Below are 21,405 nucleotides of genomic sequence, written 5' to 3'. Positions count from 1 at the left end.
AGAAGATTTAAAACATCCAGTCAGAACAGAACCGATACAGAATGATTCTCCTCCTTTAGGTTTATCTCCACTAATTCAGCTGGACATTTACAAATGGAGACAAACAGGAGCAATTTGATGAAGACATTCATGGAGAAGGACATCCAAATAAAGGTAATGTCGCACAGAACGACGGCTGGAATCTGTGGTTTGAGCCCCCTGGTCTGTCCATTTCCGTTGTTGTGTCCTTGGACTAGTAACATGCTCCTTACATTACTTGATTGGTCTTTGACCAAGTACCAACATCTCCAAGGCCTAACACTGGTTATAATTAACACTGGTTGGGGACTGAAGTTTGTGGTTATAATTAAGGCTTCATGACAATAAATGACTTGCAATAAAGTCACATTTTCTTCACTCCTCTCTTCTCCAACTGTGCTTCCAACTCTCTTTGCGAACTTTAGCGTGTTGGAAACTGCTGCAGTGAGACTCCATCCAACCGGCTGAATAACTGATTAACATCCGAAGTGTGAACTCATTAAACTTGGAATATATTAACAAACCCTTGTTGTATGCTAAGTAGTCCATTGTGCTAAGTAGTCCATTGTCCATTGTGTAACAATGATCGCAATATCTCTTGGGGTGACGGTGGTGACAGTGGTAGGAGTTTCCTGGGCAGTGGGTTTCCCAGTCTGTCTGCCCCTGTCGTCGTGTCTTTGGGGAAGAYGCTTCACCTGCCTTACCTGCTGGTGTTGGTCAGAAGGGTTGACATGGTAGCCAGACTGCCCCAGAAGGTTGCCATGTGTGAATAGAAATGACAGATTTTCTTGACCTCTTTGATGGTCATGAAAAGCGCGATACCAGTCTGATGTCATTTCGTCTTGCAACCAGATCCAGGCTATGGAAACTGCAGCAACAGAATACGTCTTACAGCGGAACATTCTATTTCCCTCCAGATCAACTTGGTAAACTCTGATTTCCCATCGTAGGGATATTTGCAGTTAAAACATGAACAGATGTGTGTAGTGGCCATCTGCTGTGGCCAGCCTCCATCTTTGTCTTTGCTCCTGCATCTCTGTATCAGTAGTAGCCATGTGTCATTAACTCACTTCCTTTCCTCTCGACACCTCTGCCCCTTAGTTTGCAGAATTCTTTCATCACTCTTGCCTCTCCCCCCGCCTGGGTCGGGGTTCACGGCCGAGAAAGGCAAAGGAATGGAGGGACGAATTGTAGATAAAGGGGGGAAGATGGATAGAGGGATGGAAAAAGGCAGGGATGAAGAGGCAAAACAAGCACTGAATACAAATGAGCTGACACACATAATGCTCTCCCTCCCTCCTGCCCTCCCTCCATTTCCCTCTCTCTCTCTTTCTGCTCTCGATCACTGTCTCCCTCACACCGTTTCTTCCCTCTCGCACACGTTCTTGCGCTCTCTGGCTCCGCTCGGCGTCCTCTCTGCTGGATCAATGGAGCGCAGGAGGTGATTTCAGCCCCTTGATTTATTAGTCACCCCTGGTTCCTGGAACAAGCCAATTAAAGAGGATTCCGAGTGTGTGCACGCGTGTGTGTGCGGCCGATCCTGAGACGGAGACGATCCTGAGACAGAGACGAGACTCTTCGGCTGTTCCCTCACGCTTTTTACTGTGGACCAGGAGGCAGTGAGGAGAAGAGGGCTGCAGGGTGGTGTGGGGAGGGTGATGGTGGGTTTCTTGGACGAGGAAGAGAAAAAAGAAGTAACGAGGGACAGGCAACTGGGCGGACAATTTCACGCCACTTTAGCATGATTTGTTCTGTCATGGCCAGGACATAGAACTCCACAGCAAACATCAGCTTGGCGGCAAGGTACCCAAGGTAAGAATGATGTGTGTAATGACAGACGGCAGGTTTTCCTTCTAATTTTACTGTTGATATGTTGCGTTTAGGATCCTACCTGATTGGGGAGCTGTTAGAAAACAGCTACTATATGGTTTCTTTGACCCCCCCCCCCTCCCTTCTATAAAGAATTTCCTTCTACACAGTGAAAGGTTTGCTTACTTGTTTTTTCCTAGAGGCTCTCCAAGCGCCTCTTGGGTTTCCTCCCCGAGGGTGTTCTGAGGTATTCCCCAAACTGAAACCCCAATTATACAATGCAGCTTTAGTCCTATTATGGTTTCTAATCCCCACTCTGTTCTTTTCATTAGAAAAGCTGTTTGTCACATAGCCAGAGGACCGCTGTGTGTATGTGTGTGTGTGTGTGTTTGTTTTTGACGGTTGTTTGTGGGTCAACTTCTCAATCAAGATAGCCGTGTTGCACATGTTTCTAGCTCCTATGTGCACAACCGACCAACGGTACCGTCAACCCCTGGCAAGTGTGAGGCTACAATAACCACAGTGTGTGGGAACTTTGGAGTTTGCGAATGTTGCTATTCAATAGACAAGGCAAACTAACAGAGCCGCTAACCTCTCAGGCCTACCTGCTGAAACATTGTAGCAGAAAATTTTACATCACCTTCATAGTGATACATTCTAGGATCATCCTAATGATTCTCTTCAGAATGGATGGGGAAGCCGGTCGGCTTGTACGTTTGTTTGTAACCAGAAATTAGCGCTGCATGTCACTCCAACTTCCATGGAACATGGGTTGAACTTACAGCTCTTTCCCAGTCATTCTGTCAGGTCAAAACGCTTTACGCTGGAGCCACATTCACACTCACAAATTTATACACAGAGTCACAGATTGGTTAACTTAAGGTTAAGGTAAAAGGTTTTAAAAAACTGCACATTTTCTATTGCTTTAATGCATGTGCAGTCAATGGTGAGAGCCCCAGGGGGATTCTGGGAGAAAACTTATTGAGGTTCTGAAACATTTGAGATTAAAAATTTTACACCAAGTGATATTCATGTCCTAGAATGGCCTAGTCCAGACTTAAAACTATTTCAAAGTAGAAATGTCACCATCTAATATCTATATCTGTCCAATATTGAAAAAGAAATCTAGATCAGATATCGATGATTATGTGTCCAATCCATTAGAGCAGATTTAGTTAGTATAATTCTTTGCTTTGCTGTTTCTTTTACATTATATTTAGAGTTGCACTTTCTGAACCATTTGAAAGGTTTGTTGCTGCTTATTTTTACGTTTGTCTAAGACAGTCAACTTATTGTTTTTGTCACTTTCAGTTTCTTTATGATTTTTTTTCCATTGGCTGTTCTGCTCCTAATTACACCGAATAACGCAACAAATGAAAGTCGTGTTATTTTTACATGTTTGACCAGGCTTGTGAAGCTATTGGTGTATTTAAATGTGCTGTACTGGTGAGAGTTATCAAATACATTTGTAATTCAGTACATTTATGTTCGTGTTTTTAAAAAAAAGAAACATTTTAAGTCAGTTCAGCACTTTTTTTCTGTATCAGATCGGTATCGGCTGATACTAATCCTCAGATATCGGTATCAGAATCTGAAGTGGAAAAAGGTGGATTGTTGCATCCCTAGTGTGAGGTTTGTGGTGAGACTTGAAAATTATTGTTCACAGATGCTTTCATCCAGCCTGACTGAACTATCTGACACATAATGGAACAAATGCTCCCAAATGATGCGGTTCTGAAATAATTCCATTACAATTTTTAAAATCTGCTCTACCACTGACTGTTGCACGGCAAAAAAATAACTCCAGTCCACAAATATAAAATTGTTCAAAGGCATTTAAAAGGAAGAGATTTGTTGTGATAAAACCCGGAACCCAAAATGGTAAAAATTCAAATGACATTTTAACACTGCTGCATCTTCGCGAATGCTCCTGCAGCACAAAATGCATATTGAAGCAAAAAACGGCACAGAATATGCAAGGCCATTTGCTCTGCAAGGACAAAACTGAGCCGGACCCAAACCTTTGTGTCCAATTACTCAATGTGTCTGCATTTTTTTTCTCTCCACATGCATGGCTCTGTGTTTAGTCTGTCCTGGAGCTTGGTGGCAAAAGAGAGGACAGATGGCTGCCCGGGTCTCTGCTCTTTGACCAGAGTCCTTGGAGCGGCAGGGCATTCAAATGTCCTGCTGACCCTGATGTTTGGGTTTGTGTGTGCGTGAGACAGTCAGCTTTCCTCTCTGTCGCTCCTTTTCTCTTCTCGCCACCACCATTTTGATTTCAGTTCTTTCATGGTTTCATGATGCTGTGGTTTGTGGAGAGTCTTTGGTTGGAGTCCTTTTAATCTCTGAATCCTCAGACAGAGAAACTTGAGCTTCCCTGATAGATGGATTATTAGGATAGATTCATTTTCATGTGATCTCTGGGAGTCAAATCAGATCAAATCCTGCTGGACTGTTTTATTCCACATACTAATGTCTTTATCAGTTTCAATATATTTCTTTTTACATATTGTCACATTAAAAAAATCAATCAATCACATGATAAATGAAAAGACACTCAATCATTTTTATTTGATTTTTCTTTTTTCTCTTTTCTCTCTCTCTTTTTTTTTTTTTTACCAAAAACTGGATGATAAAGTCTTCAGTCTGGTGCTTTGGTCTCAACTAGACCTTTTTTTTTTAAACACATTTTTGTTTACAGAAACTTCATGATTCATTTTATTTGTTTTCTTTATTTATCTTGAATATTTCAAATGTCTTCCAATTCCAGTGTTTAAATGTTCATTTGAATTTAAAGTTTATTAATCATTGAGAATGTGTTCTTGCATTTTTATCGCATTATTACTATTAGGTCACTTATACATGGTCTCAAAACAACAATATTATTGTTTATCGCAATAAGTTCTGACAATTTATCGCCCAGCAAAATTTGTTGTTGTGACAGAGATAACAGTCACCTTTCAAAATTAGTGGTCACTTTTTCCCAAAAGTGAAAAGACAGGTAAATTGTCAATTAAACGACTGGTACAATTGGTAAAAGCAAAGACACCTCTATTGTCGCGAAACAAAGTAATGTTAATGGTTCATCTAGATTTATAAACTTGTTTTATATTATAGTAAGCAATGAATTCAGATAGTTTAACCTGAGCCAGCCATGACAAAGTGGCGCTCATAACATTTCTGACGGAGGATTCAAAGACTGCTACAGTCTTTATTCACAGTTACCCCACAAAACTACACTGGTGAAGAAAAATAAATCAAACTTAAACTGTGCTAATGCTGTGACTGGAATAGAGTTCTTTTTTCTTAGGCCGTCTATTGAGTTTCTATTCTACTCAGTACAGAGTTGGTACAATGTGTATGGAATATGGCTTTAGTTGTAAAGAGTTTTACCTTATTGAACATAGGAATTACTGTGTTCCTCACCATATCTGTCTGTCTGTCTAGTTAGCTATAGATATTGAGCTTCTATCTATCATTTTATCATATAGCTGTAGATATCAATCTATCAGTCTACCAGATACCTATCTATTTAGCCAGCTAGCTATAAATAACTAGCTCCCTAACTAGCTAGAGATACCTATCACTCTATCTTGCTAGCTTCCTATCACTCTTAGTTAGCTTCCTGTCTGTCTGTCTGTCTGTCTGTCTGTCTGTCTGTCTGTCTGTCTGTCTGTCTGTCTGTCNCTGTCTGTCTGTCTGTCTGTCTGTCTGTCTGTCTGTCTGTCTGTCTGTCTGTCTGTCTGTCGAGCTATCCAGACAGACAGATGGATTGTTGGAGTAGCTGGTCTATTAAAGAAACACAGACTTCCTCAGTGAGGATCCCAAAGCATTCCCAGGTCACAAGAGATACATCTGCAGTCCCTCGTATGAGTTCTGGGTCTGGTGAGGGGTCTTCTACCCCTTCTTTGCAGCATAAACCTTTAGTTTATGCTGCAAACCTTTAGTTTATGCTGCAAAATCGTCCTGAAGGAGGCATCCAAGAAACATCCTGATCAGACGCCCTAAGCACCTCAACTGACTCCTTTCATAGGGAAGAAGCAGCAACTCAGAGTTGAACTTTGACTGCGCCCTATCTGTGAGGATGTGCCTTTCATTGGTTCCATCTTGTTGTTTTGGTCATTATCTCTATGTAATGGCTCGGACTTTAGATGGACCTCTAAGTCTTTGCCGTTTTGCTCAGCTCTGTATCCACTACAGCGGAGCGGCGCTTGTATTACTGCTGTCCCACTCCACCCGGCCATCGCCTGTGAACAAGAGGCTGACATACTTTGAACTCTCCCGCTTGGGGCAGATGCTGACCTCCTGACCCGAATCATAATCTTCCGAGCTAATTTTTCAAATGCGACATGATGACGGAGGGTCTGTGTCAGCCTCCAGCGCACTTCGCGTGCTTTTTGAGAGCAGCGAACAGATTGTTTTCACACACTAATCAAGCCTCAAACTTGCCAAAATCTGTCATTACTTTACCCATACTAACCGAGTCAGCTCAGCAGGCTGCATATACCTCAAAGGAGTGTAACTTAAACTTTAATGATCCTATTCCTTTGAAGGAATCCTCTGCTTATCAGATATTAATCATCCGCTTCATCGTAGGCCCTTCGAGCCTTTTCCTCAAATCATAAGTGCACCTTTGGGGAACCTGCCAACGCCAAACCCTCTGACGGGCCGAAGTGTGGGAGAGCTCCCCCGTGCCGCCTCACACCGAGCCAATGAAACACAAAGTCACATCTCAATTGTTCTCTTGAGGTGACGAGACAGCAGCCATTTTCCCCTCTGTTTCACCATCTCTTCCTCTGTCTCTGTTGGTTTCCTTCGCTCGAGGTTTCTGCTTGCTCGCAGTGACAGCTACTTGCTTCTTCTCTTTTCTTCTTTGGAGGGGGACATGTATCACACGCACACACCAGTTAACCATGAAAGCAGCCATGGTTGGCACGTTGTGATGTCCTGAAGGCTGCTAAGAGCCTGGTTTTATGTTTTATTTATCCCTCAGGCTCATTTTTTATTTTTTTTTCCTCCAGCGAAGAGGGATTTTTGAAGAAAAGCTCTCCAACACGAAGCACTTGTAGCGGTTAGCCTTACAAATGCTGGCAAACAAAATTTGTGTAAGTGTGACAACCACTATCGGGCAGCGCTTGTTGTTGGCAGCTTGCGCTGGTCTTTAAAGTGTTTGCTTGTGGGATCTTCTTCCGTACTGATGCTGCCGAACACGAAGCACAGAAGCAGAGATATTTGGCAGAAAAAGAAATTGTTTTGCATTTCAGGAATATGTGGAAGCTCATTAAAGCTGTTCACAGCGCAGAAGCTGCTCCCACATTTGAGACAGAAGCAGCTGAATATGTCCGTTGTACATCGTAACAGGGAGGCACACATCCACTTTTTCACTTCTGATACCGATACAGAAAAACAGTGCTGAATTGACGTAAAATGATTCTTTTATTTTTAAACACAGACATAAATGTGCCGAATTACAAATTTCTGTGGTAACTCTGCACAAGTGCAGTACAATTAAATACACAAACTTGGTCAAACATGCAAAAACAACTTTAGTTTGTTCAGTCAGTTCAATTAGGAGTAGAACTGCCAATATAAAATAAAGAAAACAATAAGTTGAATATGTTGGTCAATCATGTAAATAATAAGGTGCAACAAACCTTTTTTCAAATGGTTCAGAAAGTGAAATCAGAAATTCTACATATAATGTAACACAAATAAAGCATGACGTCACTCAGAGCACAAAGCATAGATCTATTCTGAATAGATCTGCCCTTTTGGTCACATTGTCACAGATACCCGATTTAGAATTTTTTTCAATATTGGGACCGATACTAATATTAATATCGGATCGGTGTGTCTTCACATAAGACTAATTTGAATGTAACACAGTAGGGATTTTAGATATTTTAATCTAATATTTAATATTTAAATTAAATTCACTTAGATCCATTTAAATGGTTCAGTAACACTGAGCCCTCTTAGGTAGCATTCACACTGTTCAGTCTGCTTTATTTGAACTCTAGTTGGTTTTCCTAAAAAGTCTGGTTCGTTTGGGGAGGTGTGAATCCACAACCGAATTCTGATGTGGATGAATAAAGCTAACTCTGGTCCACCTACAAACCTATAGGTCTCTGTTCAGATGAAGTGAACTTTTGTGCGGTTTGAATACATGAATGTCAAGTGGACAGAAGAGAACTCCAAAAGCAGGAAGTGGACTGTAGTGCAGGGCATTCTGGGTAAATACAACCAAAACAAATGTGCTAGTCTTATGCTGACGGGAGAAATCGCTCGTTTTTTTAAAAAAAATTTTAATGTAAACTCTGTGTCCTGTTCTCATCTTTCATCTAATTTCACTTCAGATAGAGACTTCTGACTGGCTTGTGCGTTCACATGATTCCCTGTTTTTGTCTCAGGTTAAGGGAAGTGACGGCTGGGCCGGGTCAACATGGCGCTGGAGGAGAAGCCTGGTGTAAAGAGCAGCAGCTCTATCGTTCCCTGCTTCCTGTTTGTGGAGGTAAGAATTACGATGCATTTCACATAAACACCAAGACCATCTCAGAGTAGTAATATCTATTGTCCATCACCTATTTCTATATCTGGACTGTCTGGGCCACAATCGTGAACTGAAAAGAACTCACAGAACAAAAAAAATATGTTTTTTGAAAACTATAAACACCAAAAATACTGTGATTTCTTTTACCTACTCAACAATAAATTAAGCATGAACTATTTTTATTTAACAATAAAGTATTCCGATTTTTTGGGAAGGCTGATTTGCAAATTTCTTGTTAAATGAAACACACTGAAAAACACAGAATATAACCAAGTATTTTTTAGCCTAGTTTCTAGTGCCAATGCCTCAGTACATTTAAAAAAGACAAAAGTAGTTTACAAAGAACTTTTCAACAAAATATAAGAGCTTGTTTTAAATCACTAATTCATTTATGCTGTATATAAAAAGTGCTGATATCACTGGCAGATTGTAACATGTCTAAGGGAAACAATCTTCCAGTGGAACTAATACTTATTCATCAATATTAAGTAATTATTGACTTAAAACAAGCTTCTATATGTAGTAGAAGAGTTATTTTTAAGTTAGTTTTGTCTTTTTTTTTTTCAAGAAACTAGAAGCTGGACCAGAAATATTTAAGATTTTGCGTCACTGTTTGCTCGTTATTTTGGTCTCGTTTGAAGAAAAATGAAACAATATTTCAGTTTGAAGGCTTCAAGTCAGTCAAAAGTTGGAAAAGATGATCACTTTGTGTTTTTTTAAAAGTAGATTTGAATATAAAAGTCGTTGTTTTGTCTTAATTTATGTAATTTTTGCGTTGGGGGTGGAAATGCAAATGGCTGCCGGGCCTCACTTTGACCACCGTTGTTCTGTGCGCTCCCATCCTGTCCCTGCAGCAGACGTTTTCCTCAGGGACAATCTGAGATTTTACACTCTGTCTGACCTCCAGCTTCTTCTCCGCCGCTTTCCTCTTTTTACGTCTTGTACAACCATCGTCTCTGGTGAATATTTCAGGACCAAGAGACGAGTTGGGGACAGCCTGGCTGACGTTCTCACAAGTGCATCACACATCCTACGATGTTCCAACACCAGTGACTTCTCAGCATGTGTAAATGGGCGACAGCTGCTTTAATCCTTTATGTTTCATTTACAAACTCCATGATTCATTCAGGTGGTTACGTTGCAGACCGACGCATTCAGGTTTCTAATTTGGGATCTGGAGTCTTGTTATACAGACAGCCCCAAAAGTTGGCCTCTGTGGAGGACAGAGAGTTCTCGGACTTGAACGCTGCTGCGTCTGAATCGTGTTCTCCGTTGTTTGTGAGAGCGGTCAGACGGATGACTCAGAGGGCAGAGGAAGTCCCTGAGCGCTCTCTGCTCTCTTAACTAGAACTCAGGTCGACATACGTCATCCTTTCGTGTCAGAAATACAGAAATAAAGTGTTTTTCTATATTTTTGTTGTGATCAGAGATTTATGGCCAGTTTTCTGATCAGTGGTGTCATAAAAGCTGATAGGGCAGATTTCAGTTGATTCTAGTTTCTCTTTAAAACCTTCAACTTGGCGTTGAAACAGGATTTTGCTAGCCTCCGCTAACACTGTCGTCTGATTGGTTGTTTTTGATGGAGTGGTGTGTTTCTGAAGTTAGCAATGTGAGAAGGAAGAGGAGCTAATTTGAATCTGTTTCATAACATACTGTATAAAAATAGTGATATTTTTAACAAATATGTAAAATGTATTTATTGTCTTTTTAAATCAAAGCTACAGCTTTAACCACTTTCAAACACAACTGCTTATGTTTGCTTTAGTTAACTCAGAAAAAGCAGGAAGATAATGTGCTTTACATGCATGATGCCTAAAAGTCAAATTATATTTCTAATAATAAACAATTTTTCTATTATTGTCTATTTTAGGCCTGATTTTGGATCGTCTAAGAAAAATAATTCAGATGTCATTTTAAAGCATTTTCTTCGCCGTGGTAGTTTCAGCACCTCGCTCCACGTGTCAGTACCTTCGGAAACAATGCAGAGTAGCGGCCTTTTATTAGACCACTTCACCAAATGCCTCCCACACATCGGCGCTCAGTCAGTTCATCTTTTCACGCCACATAAACGAGTGTGTGTGCGTGTGTGTTTGAGAGACGGTGTATTTCTGTCTGCTTGTACGGTGTTAAAAAAAAACCTTGTGAGCAACCATGGCTAAAGAAAGAAAAGCATCTGCTAAAGTCTTTATACAGAACTGTATTAAAGACAGTAGATAATTGTCATTAATTGAACAGTAATTGAATTTACCATCTAAAAATAATTTTATCAGCTTAAATGATTTAGTAGTGAAGGATTGGCAACTTATTGCTTCATTTATGAGGATGTAAAAGATTGTAAACAGCCTTGTCATGGTTCAACGCCGTAACGAGGTGTGTCTCTGTAATATTCATCTTTTTCTTTGCTCGTCTCTGCAAAATGGAGTTTGTTGCATGGAGTCAAAGTAAATCCTGGGGTTTGGTAGGCTGCCTCATTACTCACATCCCAGAGCTTCACTGCTGCTGATTGGATGTCAGATTCCATCTTAAGAATTTTCTTCTTTTCTAAGAGAGGATTTTCTCAGCCCTACATCTGAAACACTTCACAAGATAGTGTTAAAAAATAAATCGTGCACTTATCTCGCCCAACTGCTGCTGCTACAGTTGTTAAAGTTGCGATGAGTTTGGTCAGACTCTAAAAAGTGGGCATCTGATGTTTAATTGGGTAGGAGAGAAAGTGAAGTTTGTTGGTTACTGAGAATTTTTTTTTTTTACCTGACTTTCTCTCTGTCTTTTACTGTAAATAGCAAACATCACTAACAATTTGATCATGGCAGACACCACTGACGTTTCCTTTAACAGATGTTGCTGCATGAGTAAACCAGTTCACACTACAGGCGTACCTCACACTACAGCTTGCCATGCATAGATAAGTTGCAACGCGATGTAACGCGTGTGAGATCCCGCCTTCCAGCAGGAAGATGGAGGGCAAAGACCTGTTTGCTGACCATGATTCTTCTTGGTTTTAGCTGGTAAGTTGTTGACATATTCCACTAAATCTTAAATGTACGCATGTCATGTAAAGGGACAAACGGGATGTGGTGCTTTGCTACTGATTGTCAACTCTACGACAACTAGATGAGGTCAGAAAAATGTTTTAATTAAAAAAGAATTGGTGACAGAGGGGAATGTAGGTCAGTCATGCTAGCTTGACTTTGACAACTATAGCATGTAGATGTGCTGCAGAACTCAATGCGTTTTGGTTCAGTTAAAAGAAATAAGGCAACCCTCACACCCACTGTGTGACAGATTAGCTAATCAACCATCACTGTGCCTATATGGTCACTTAATAATCATAAAATAAACATCAAAGCTAAAAACATAAAAATGCCACAGACTGAACGTTCTGTTCTTTGGGTGGGAAATGTTTGTGTTTGTCAGTCAGTTGCTATGGCAACAGATCTCTGTGGCCTGTGAGGAAAATAAAAGAAAACGAGTAGCTATGAGTTTTTCTTCAACGTCAACGCGCCAATTAAGTCATTTCATATGTGAAGCCGGGATTAATACAGCACACGGAGCTTCACATAGAAGGGGTTCTTTATTCTCAAAAAGACACTGTTCCCTTTGAATTGAAACAATATAAAAAAGAATGAGATTCAATATATGGAGAAATAAACGTCCCGTATTTCGAACAGTAGAAAGCCTTAGCTTCGGTGAAATGGCGGGCTAACAATGCGGTTAGCTCTCAACTGAGTAGAACGCAGCGCTGAAATCTAACAGCATATAACGGCTTAAGAAACGGCTAAACAAACGGCAGTGGCACCTTGAACACTTGGATTCTTCTCTCATGTGGCCATAGAGTCGTCTTCTCCACCAGGTCTCAGATCAAAAAATGTCCTTCTCTTCCGTTTTACCAGTTAGTGCCACAGTACATCAACAAGAGGTTTTTTCTACTTCCGGTAATTTTAGACCTCTCTGTAGCAACATGCTGACAAAAACAAGAATTACAACCAGTCGGTGAAATAAAAGCAAAACATGGTTTACAAAATACATTTGACATGTACCCATTTTTTCACCTGGTTACACATATGTTTACCTTCGGGCGACCAGTTTCTCCAAAGTCTATCGGTATGTTGGCACGTTGCTGGTTGTCCTGTCCATTTGACACTGGAGACGCTCTTCCACCACAATTGATGAAAAGTTTTGTGCTACAGATTTATAAAGTCACACTTCGCCGTCTGGCCACAAACTTTGGTCTCGTCGCAGATCGGTTAAGATGTTGTTTGAGGATGATTCTGCAGGTCAATCAACAAATGCAGTCGCCTGCAAATCAAGTCGTTTTTGTGCAACGCCCGGCTGGGTCCGGCTTACACCCCTCCTGAGGTTGTTCCAACAAAACAGGAGAAACCGCACAGGATCTGATTGAGGAAGAATCTGATAAGGCCGTGGAGAAGGGGTTTCAGTTTCCTAATTTCTTCACATTTTGGCATGACGCTCAGATCTTTTGGCCTACTCCGTGTTGTCAGACGGGTTCTGCTTCAATAACCTCTCCATTCAGCAGATCTGGAATTGATCAGGCCAGAGAAACTGAACTAAAAATACGGTTTATGACTGTTCATGATTGAACAAGGGGGACAACATTTTCATTCAGAGCTTGGTTGGTTTCACCTGGTTTCCCCGCCTTGCGGCCCCTTTGATAAATTAAATCATCGTTTAAAACTGCTTTTTCCGTTTGCTCATATTGTCTTCGTCTGATACAAAAACGTGTGCAATGTGAAACGGACGAGCTGCCGAATGCATTAGTGAGGAGCGGAGCTGATTGATGACCGGCCCGCGGAGGGCAAAGGTGCGACTCTGTCGATTAAACACGACGCTTGCCGCTCTCGGCGAGCGCGAGGTGACAGGGATCCATAACAAGAACGAAGGATGCCGGCTCTTTTATTCAGCCCTGCGCTTCTCATCAGCAGTTACCATGGCAACCAATCAGCCAGACTCTCTCTTTCTTCTGACTCCTTTCATCCTCTGCCCTAATCACAAGTCACAACCTTTTCTTGTCGGTTCAGCCCACTCAGCCATCTTGCTCTCGTGGTCCGCTCTGTCCTCTCCGTTTTGCTGTGTCTTTACAAATTTCTCAGTGGGACTCCCTCCCCGAGAGCACTAAATGCTTAATCTGGGATTTTAGCATTTAATCCAGTCATGCAAAGCCTAAACCAATGTTCTGTATGAAACCTCTCTTGAAGTATGGACTAGTTTGAATTATATCCCCATCACTACAGTCATCTTATTTTTCCCCAATAAAAAAAAAATATATATTTTTTATATTTTTGTTTAAACAACTGATCAGAATCTGCTTCATCGGTCAGGATTGAGTGCAAAAAACAGGAATTTGACTTTTGTTTTCAACAATGAAACCCCGACGTTACGCTTGAGGCCAATACTGAGAATAATACAAGCTCTGATGTGTTTCACCCTCAACAAAAATCCAACTGACTCATACATGCAAATACATGTATGTATACTGGGGCCCCATGCATAATAATCTGGCAATAAACGATAAACAGAAACTTTAGCGTAGAAGAGCACAAAGTCAAAAAGGAGGGATACTGGAGACATATTCAGAATGATTAAAATTCATAAACTGTTTATTAGCAAGGTCTAGTAAATTCATCGATTTTCTTTTTTTTTTTATTCCATACAGACATAAATGTTCTCCTGTTGCAGATTGTTCATCACTCTCTGCTGTATTAGTGTGGGCGAAAACATTTCCTTTCCTGTTTAAACCACCAGTGGACAATTTTTCCTCCCCCATTTCCCTAGAGTAATTGTCCTTTAAAAAAAAACAAAAAACAACAACAAAAAAACCCCCCCAGAAAATTAGAGGTTTTATTTCTTCTAACTCTTTTTAAAGCAGAAACGCTTGTTTTAATAGTGAACAAGTGGTCAGAAGACGCTGCTTTTGTTTCCTTTCTCCAGTAATTTACCGTCAGTTCACGGGCGTTTACATTCATTTGCAAAGATTGGATGGATTTCCCTTAACCCGGATACTTTGTCTAATTTAATGTAGAAAAGAATATTGTAAACATCCACTGAGTGGCGCTGTTGTAACATGACAGAAACGCCACTGTACTATAAACTCCCGCTGTCTTTTTTGCCAATTGAGTTTTCAGCCTATATGAATGCATGTTTCTGATGCATATTTCAAGTATTGGATGATTTGAAGTGAGAGGAAAAGGAAGGGTTTCTACTATTTATCTTTTTACCAATGAAAATCAGATAAGTGATGTGTTTGTTTTTCTTTTTGACTCAACATCGTGTAAAGCCGCTTGTGGCTGCAATGCTTTTTTTTTTTTTGCAATACTTCAACCAGCTTTTGTACTTAGATGCCTTTTTTTTACCATTTGCATTTTGATATAAAATAGATCATTTGTGAAAAGATCGATCTCTTCCACCTCCTAAGCTACTGCTTGAAGAAATGTACTGCTGCGACCAAAAGCAACCACTCAGAGCCAGGAGGAGGGGATAAGCGCTGTCAATCAACTCTTGTACCTGCTGCTAAATGTGCTAACGACGAAGAAACAATTTACCGTTACAGAAACGGTTTGTCTGCTAACTAGCCTTAGCATTCATGGCAAGAAGGTGAATCGTAGCAGAGAGCAAGGCGCACCACTGAGCGGCACAAACACAATTATGATTGACAGCAGTAAGACCCTCCTCCTGACTCTGATTGGTTGTTTCTTGTTAGTACTGGGAGACGGCAGATGAGCTCACATTTTTTTATATTATCTGTATCATACTATACTGTCACAACAGTTTCAATAAATGGATAAAAACTATATATTTTTCTTTATAAAAGTTACGTTCTGCAGCTTTAAAAGTAAAACGAGTGCATTACTATTATTACTATTATTTACCAGAACCCAAAGGAAAGCAACACATTCTCTCCTGTAAACACACCTGATTCATCATAGTAAGTGTTCAGTCACACATAACTCAGCAGCAGCACAGTCACACAGTGTCTCAGCTGCTGCTCTGCGCTCTGCCAGCCTCGCTGTGATATTATTTATTGACGAGGAGGGGGAGAAAGCATCACGGACTGCAGGCCGCACGAACCGGCAGACAGGGCCTGGAGCTCGGGGTCAGGTAGCGAGCCAGTAATGGCTGCTGCTGCTGCTGCTGCTGCAATGCAGTCTGATCTGTGTGATGTGCACACACAGGCTCTCCCCATGGGCATGTGAGCTCTGCAGATGCGTGCCTGACCCGGGTTAAAGCAGGCAGAGCGCTGAGAATCTGATGCCATCTGTTTTTTGTTTAGCTTTTTTTGCTCTTTTTCTTTACACAGTGATTGTAAAAACTCCCCTCTGAGACGAGTAACAGAGCAGAAAACAATGTTGACGTTGTCTTTTTTAGCACAACCTTTTCTTCCGGTCCCTTCTCATAAGAAATTCAGCAGGAAAGTTTCCACTCTGCTTTCTGCAGTTGCTTTGTTTCACCTTTTCCACATTTTTATTGAAATGCAACCTTTTTCCAAACCACGTAGTTTCTGTTTCCACTCATCATTTGAAATATTGTAGTGCTGGAAACCTGAAAATGGATTGATTATGAACTGTACCAACCATGTATTTATGCATTAGAACCATATCAGTCTCATTAAATTAAATACTATACTGTCATCAAAGTCAAATCTTAAAGGGGCAGCATTATGTCAAATTGATTTTTTTGAGCTTCACATCATTTCATGATGTTATTCCGTCACCAAACACATGCCTAGAGTGTTGCTTTGATTATTTCAGGCATGATTGAGAAGCCTTTCAATTTCCATGGCAACCATTCAGCTCTGCAAAACGCCCTGGTGGTCCTAGCTCCGCCTTTGAGGACAAAGCTCCTCCTCTGAACTGCACTTTCCAAGCTTCTGAGCTTCCCTCCTCCACACCCAGTTCCATTCAGCTCCTTCAGACTAGCCAGAAGCAATTAGCGAAAAACCTAGTATCTGCTGAGCTCATTATAGCAGCAACTCCTCAGAGCAACGCTGGTAAAAATGTTGCTGAAGGGTTAACAAAGGAGCCGTGTTGTGATGTCTTCTTGAAGGCAGAATTTCAGAAGGAGCAGGAGTTTTAAAGAGACAGAGCCCCAATTTCAAGGCCTTAAGTTACAAAGTCAAATTTCTTTTAAGTAATATTTCATATATGTAGCATTTTTATAACAACTGAGGGTAACATAATCACTTGATTGTGTGATAAAATTTTACTATGTACCTGGAAAATACATAACTCTGGCCATTTAAAAAGCAAAAAATAAATTCAAATAAAAAATTCAAAAAAGCACAGAGCAGTTTGATGTTTAAAAATTTAAACTAAAAAAATCACATGTTCCGTCACAACACATGTGGATTTGTATTTTGTAATGAAACCAAGCAGCAGAAAGCAAAGACGTGAGGAGTTCTCTGCGTGGGTGTTGATGGTGGGAGTGTGTGACTTTAAATGGACTCGACCTTCCACCAAACAGTAGGAAATCAAGCTCTCCCAATATCTGTTGTCTTTTTACCTGCAGCAGGTAGGAAAAGCTCAAAACGTCAGCTCAATTATTTATTGTGTTCTGCTGAGGCCCTGTCGTCATGTCAGGTCGAACGACTAGCATGTCATGGAAGAACACAAATGCCTGTTAATGGAACTTACGTACATTTACGTAAAACTTACATACTTTCGACATTTCTTTTTGAATTACCCTTCAGCATTAACTCTATTACTTTCCCAACCTTCAGCCACGTCCTATCAGCTTAGTTTCCTCCCTCTGCAGCGCTGCCATGCAGGTCAGGTGCAGCGTGGCATGCGTTGATGGCGGGCTCCTTAATGGACAGCTGGTTTCTGATGGAGGACCCCTGAGCTTTCCTGTCCTGCTGCTCCGCACCGTCCGTCTATAAAACACAAAAGCACTCTTTCCGGGTTCTGACAGCACCCTGGGAAATAAACATGTAACCAGAGTAGATGCAGGCTGATATTTTCAAGTTTAAGAGTTGGGTGGAGGTTTTTATGCCGAAACACTCTAAAGTGATTTACAGCACGCGGCAGAAAGAGGGCGCCGTGGTTCCAACTGAAAAAGTGAGAAACCTTAATATTGACTGATGGGAAGATTTTTGCTGTTCACATTTTTCTCTGTGTCCTTTAGTGCAGTGGTAGCTTCTGAACTTTGTCCTTCTGTCATGTAACAAAGGCTTTCTTTTAACAATGTTTCTGCCATTGTTCCATATTTGTGGAGTGCTTAATTCTTTCAATTTTGACATTTTGAAATTAATTCACTAATTTTGAAAGAAAGGCAAAAACAACTCTCATCTTTTGTTAAGAAATTTGGGCACTAGGATGGGGCGAGGTAATTTTGGTCAAAATTTACTTATTTCGATAAAAGCTGTAACAGAATCACGTCATTGACAACCGGATGTGACTACTGGCAGAAACCACAAAGAAGACGACGACAGGATGTAGTTGGAGGATCTTGGAGCAGCATGTTTTTAATGACCTACCGTGTGAACAAACTTATTCACGTGTAATTTTAATTTAGTTTCTTATGCAATGGAAACACCACAATTGAAAATTTTTGGTTTTTTGACAGTAGTGGAATATTGACGAAGTCTTAGACTTGTAATGGAAACAGAGCTAGTGACAATGGATGTTCTTAAGGGTCTCAAAGTAATTTGGGATAGATACAATGCATAGCTGCTTTCCAGATTTTAATTTGTAAAAAAAAAGACAAAACAAATATTTTCATTCAACTTTTCAGATATTTGCTGCTTTTTGTGGGTTTATTGCATCAAATCTTATCAAATTTCTTTGAAGTTTGTAAAATATACTATAAGAAAGCTAAAAATGTACCAATTCTCTACTCAACCTTTTGTTGCTTCACAATAGAAAAAGTCACAATTTTAGAGGTCGACTCTAAGAGAAAAGGCTAGAGCTCGAGGTGATAACTCCACCAGAAACAAGTCCTTAACTCTTTATTCTTCGTCATGAGGATTTGGGATGTTTTCTTGTTTAAGCAAATTACAATAGTAAGTCAGAGGCCGCCACAATATGCTGGGTGAATGCAAGGGAGGAGCGGAGCTCTGTCACACGGCAAGACGAAGGAACGCTTTATGAGTCACGCGACGAAAACTCCACGTCCCTCCCTAGCAGGAAGCTTGGACGCGACAGAGGAACACGGACATTTACAGAATAACAGGCGCAAACTGTATGCAGTACCTGGAGAGCATACGGTGAGAACACTAAGCCTATTAAACATTCTAGAGGTAAACTTCATCGGATTGCTGCAGAGATGCTAAAAGCATAGACGCTCCTCAGTCATTTCCTCATCATGACAATCGGAGACTTCAAAGTACATCTCTCTCAAGGGAGGGAAGGATGAGAGAGCGTTCGATGCAAATATATATATATATACACACAGACAAAAAACAACAACAATGAGGCAAAGAAGTTAGTACTGAACACAGAAGAGCATCTGTGCATCTGAATACATAAACACTGGTGATATTTTTTCCATACATGCAGGAAACGTGTAGCTATGTTCGACAGATGAAGCTAAAGTAACAACTAACCAGGAGTAAGTAAAAAAAACAACTAAATACACATTAAAATCATAAAATATGCCCACCAGCCAAATGAGAAAGTTGCATAATGTTACAACCATATAAGTAGAATCTTGTGTTTTTGTGAACTTTATGATTAAGTAGTTTCACTTTATTCATATGCTTATTAGAATGTTAGTGAAAATAAGCATAGATCTGATCTTATTTACTGTTTTCCTGTTAAGAAAGTGATAAAGCGTTCACTAATCCGGCTTATGGAAGTCAAATCAGAGCTAAACAAAAAAACATAGCTCAAAATATTTTTCCGATTTAAAATTGCAACTCTAAAGAAATTTTGCCATATTTTGTTGTGATAGAGTGCATGAGAAAACAACTTTATTTAGTTGATTAAATTATGACCAAAATGCTGATCACACAAATTGATGAGTGACAAATAATTTTTCTCCTTCTTTCTCCTTTTTCTCTATGTGCCTGTTTCATTTTCACAAACCGTTCTTTTTTAGTTTTCATGAAAATAGGCTTTAAAAAAATCAGTGCATGATGTTACAACCATATAAGTAGAATCTTGTGTTTTTGTGAACTTTATGTGGTTGAGTAGTTTCACCTCATATTTCACTAGTGTAATTATTGAGAACTAATCTGTTCATGAAGATGCAACAGAAAGACTCTGATTTGTTTTAGTTGTATGATTTACATATAAGTTGGCATTTTAATGTATTTATCGAACACGCTTGGCAAGTAAGACAGGAAATTATCTTTTATAGCCTATTTTGCTATGGAATTATTATTGTTATTTTTATTTTTTTTTTACAAATCTTTCATAATGTTCATAAAGTTTGTTCAGTGAACTTTGGCATTCTTCTAGCTGCTTGGTATAGTTTATTTTGCTATATGTACTATAATGCACAAAACGCTACTCCATCAACCAATCAGATCTTTTGCCACGCACTGCATATCTTAACCTAAACAAAGGAAAAGTTGGTCATATTCTCAGTTAATGCTGTTTTGTGTTAGCCTGGCCATTGCTATGCTATTGATTAACATCTGGGAAGACAGTCTGGGCTTTCTCTCGTTTACAAGGATTTCTTAGAATATCTACTTGGCCAATCAGTGAACAGAAGGAAACTTTATGAACGACGATGATGTCGACCTTTTTTTTGGGTTGTTTTAGAATAAGAATCCGCCTGTAGTTTTTCAATAGTAGTGGAGGAAGTGAATGAAGCCGTCCACGCTTCCAATTACTAAATTAACATTTAATAATTGTTCAGCTTGGACTCTCCTGACACACATCGTGGTCAAACGTTAGCGATTGGGAAAACTGTAAAACTTCAACAGAGTCTAAGCTTCCGTGAAAGCACTTGCTTGGTAATTGCCGAGAAGCATGTGTCTAGGAGCTGGTTTCTACCAGGCTAGTTTTGTGTGTTTATATTTTATGTGCGTTGTCGCGAGCTGGCGTCACATTCTGGGTGTTGCGTACTTTAACACGTTGTTACAACAAACGTGCTTGGCGCTGCCCAGAAACACAGCCGTGCTGGTGGAAGTATTTTTGGGAGCACTTTAGCAGAGACATCAGCTGACGGTTTGAAGCACGTGTCTGCAGAAACATACTTCACCACCCGGCGCACACGCTCGCGCGAGTCGCGCCACACATATTTGTATGCTCCGCGCTCGCGCGCGCGCACACACACACACACACACACACACACACACACACACACACACACACACACACACACTGTTTCTACAAATACACTCACAGCCCAACAGTAGTAGGTTCCGTGAGTGCCAGCCGCAGAAAGGCTCTCCCCCTCCCGCCTTCCTCACTCTCACATCATCTCCGTCCATCTCTGCCTTGTTTTCTTGCTCGAGCTGTTTTCAGAGCTTCTTTGATGTTTTCTTTTGCCAGTCTATGAAGCGAAAAAGCGTCATTCTTACCCCCCTGTCCGTGTCGGATATAACCTCTCACTCTGCCTCCTACCGGGTCCGGGTTTCCTATGCATCTTCTCCCCGTGACTGAGGGGAGCAGGGACTCGGTTCTCCCCTCTTCCTCCCACTTCCTAACGCCGGGATAATGTTCTATTTCCAGCTGGTGATCATGGCTGGGACGGTGCTGCTGGCTTACTACTTCGAGTACACGGACACCTTCCCCGTCCACATCCAGGGCTTCTTCTGCTACGACAAGAGCTTCTCTAAGCCCTACCCCGGTTCGGACGACGCCAGCAAAATCCCGCCGGTTCTCATCTACTCGCTCGTGACAGCCGTCCCTACGGTCACGGTAAGAGTTGGATTGTTTTAGCTGCTAAAGTAGGAGCAAAGTATACTAAAAATGAATTATTTAAAAGAAAAGTTCAAGTAATGTGATAGGTCTGTTTTCTGTTTTCATTCGGGGAGTATTTACTCAGTTACATTCGAGGAACTTTCTGGAAAAATTGACTTTTAGGAGTTAATTTATTTTTTTTATTTTTTTTTTACGACGGTG

At 40.6% G+C, this 21,405-nt stretch overlaps 1 protein-coding gene across 5 annotated transcripts in view; it reads left to right on the top strand.

The window, feature by feature from the left end:
• The first annotated feature begins 1,324 nt into the window (after positions 1 to 1,324).
• Positions 1,325 to 21,405, top strand: part of plppr2a (phospholipid phosphatase related 2a) — a 38,666-nt gene continuing 18,585 nt past the window's right edge. Inside the window, exons 1-3 of one of the 5 annotated variants that reach the window (XM_008415345.2) lie at positions 1,325 to 1,830; positions 8,238 to 8,338; positions 21,013 to 21,201. In XM_008415345.2, coding sequence (XP_008413567.1) covers positions 8,270 to 8,338; positions 21,013 to 21,201 — 258 coding nt within the window. In that variant the 5' untranslated portion in view covers positions 1,325 to 1,830; positions 8,238 to 8,269. Of the gene's footprint in view, positions 1,831 to 8,237; positions 8,339 to 20,705; positions 21,202 to 21,405 lie in introns of those variants that run through there. The other 4 variants (XM_008415348.2, XM_008415346.2, XM_017306322.1 and 1 more) reach the window with 4 other exon arrangements.

This window comes from Poecilia reticulata, linkage group LG8 (assembly GCF_000633615.1).
Source record: "Poecilia reticulata strain Guanapo linkage group LG8, Guppy_female_1.0+MT, whole genome shotgun sequence".
Lineage (NCBI taxonomy): Eukaryota > Metazoa > Chordata > Actinopteri > Cyprinodontiformes > Poeciliidae > Poecilia > Poecilia reticulata.
The sequence above is the reverse complement of the archived record's forward strand: the minus strand, read 5'-3'. Positions and strand labels throughout refer to the sequence as shown.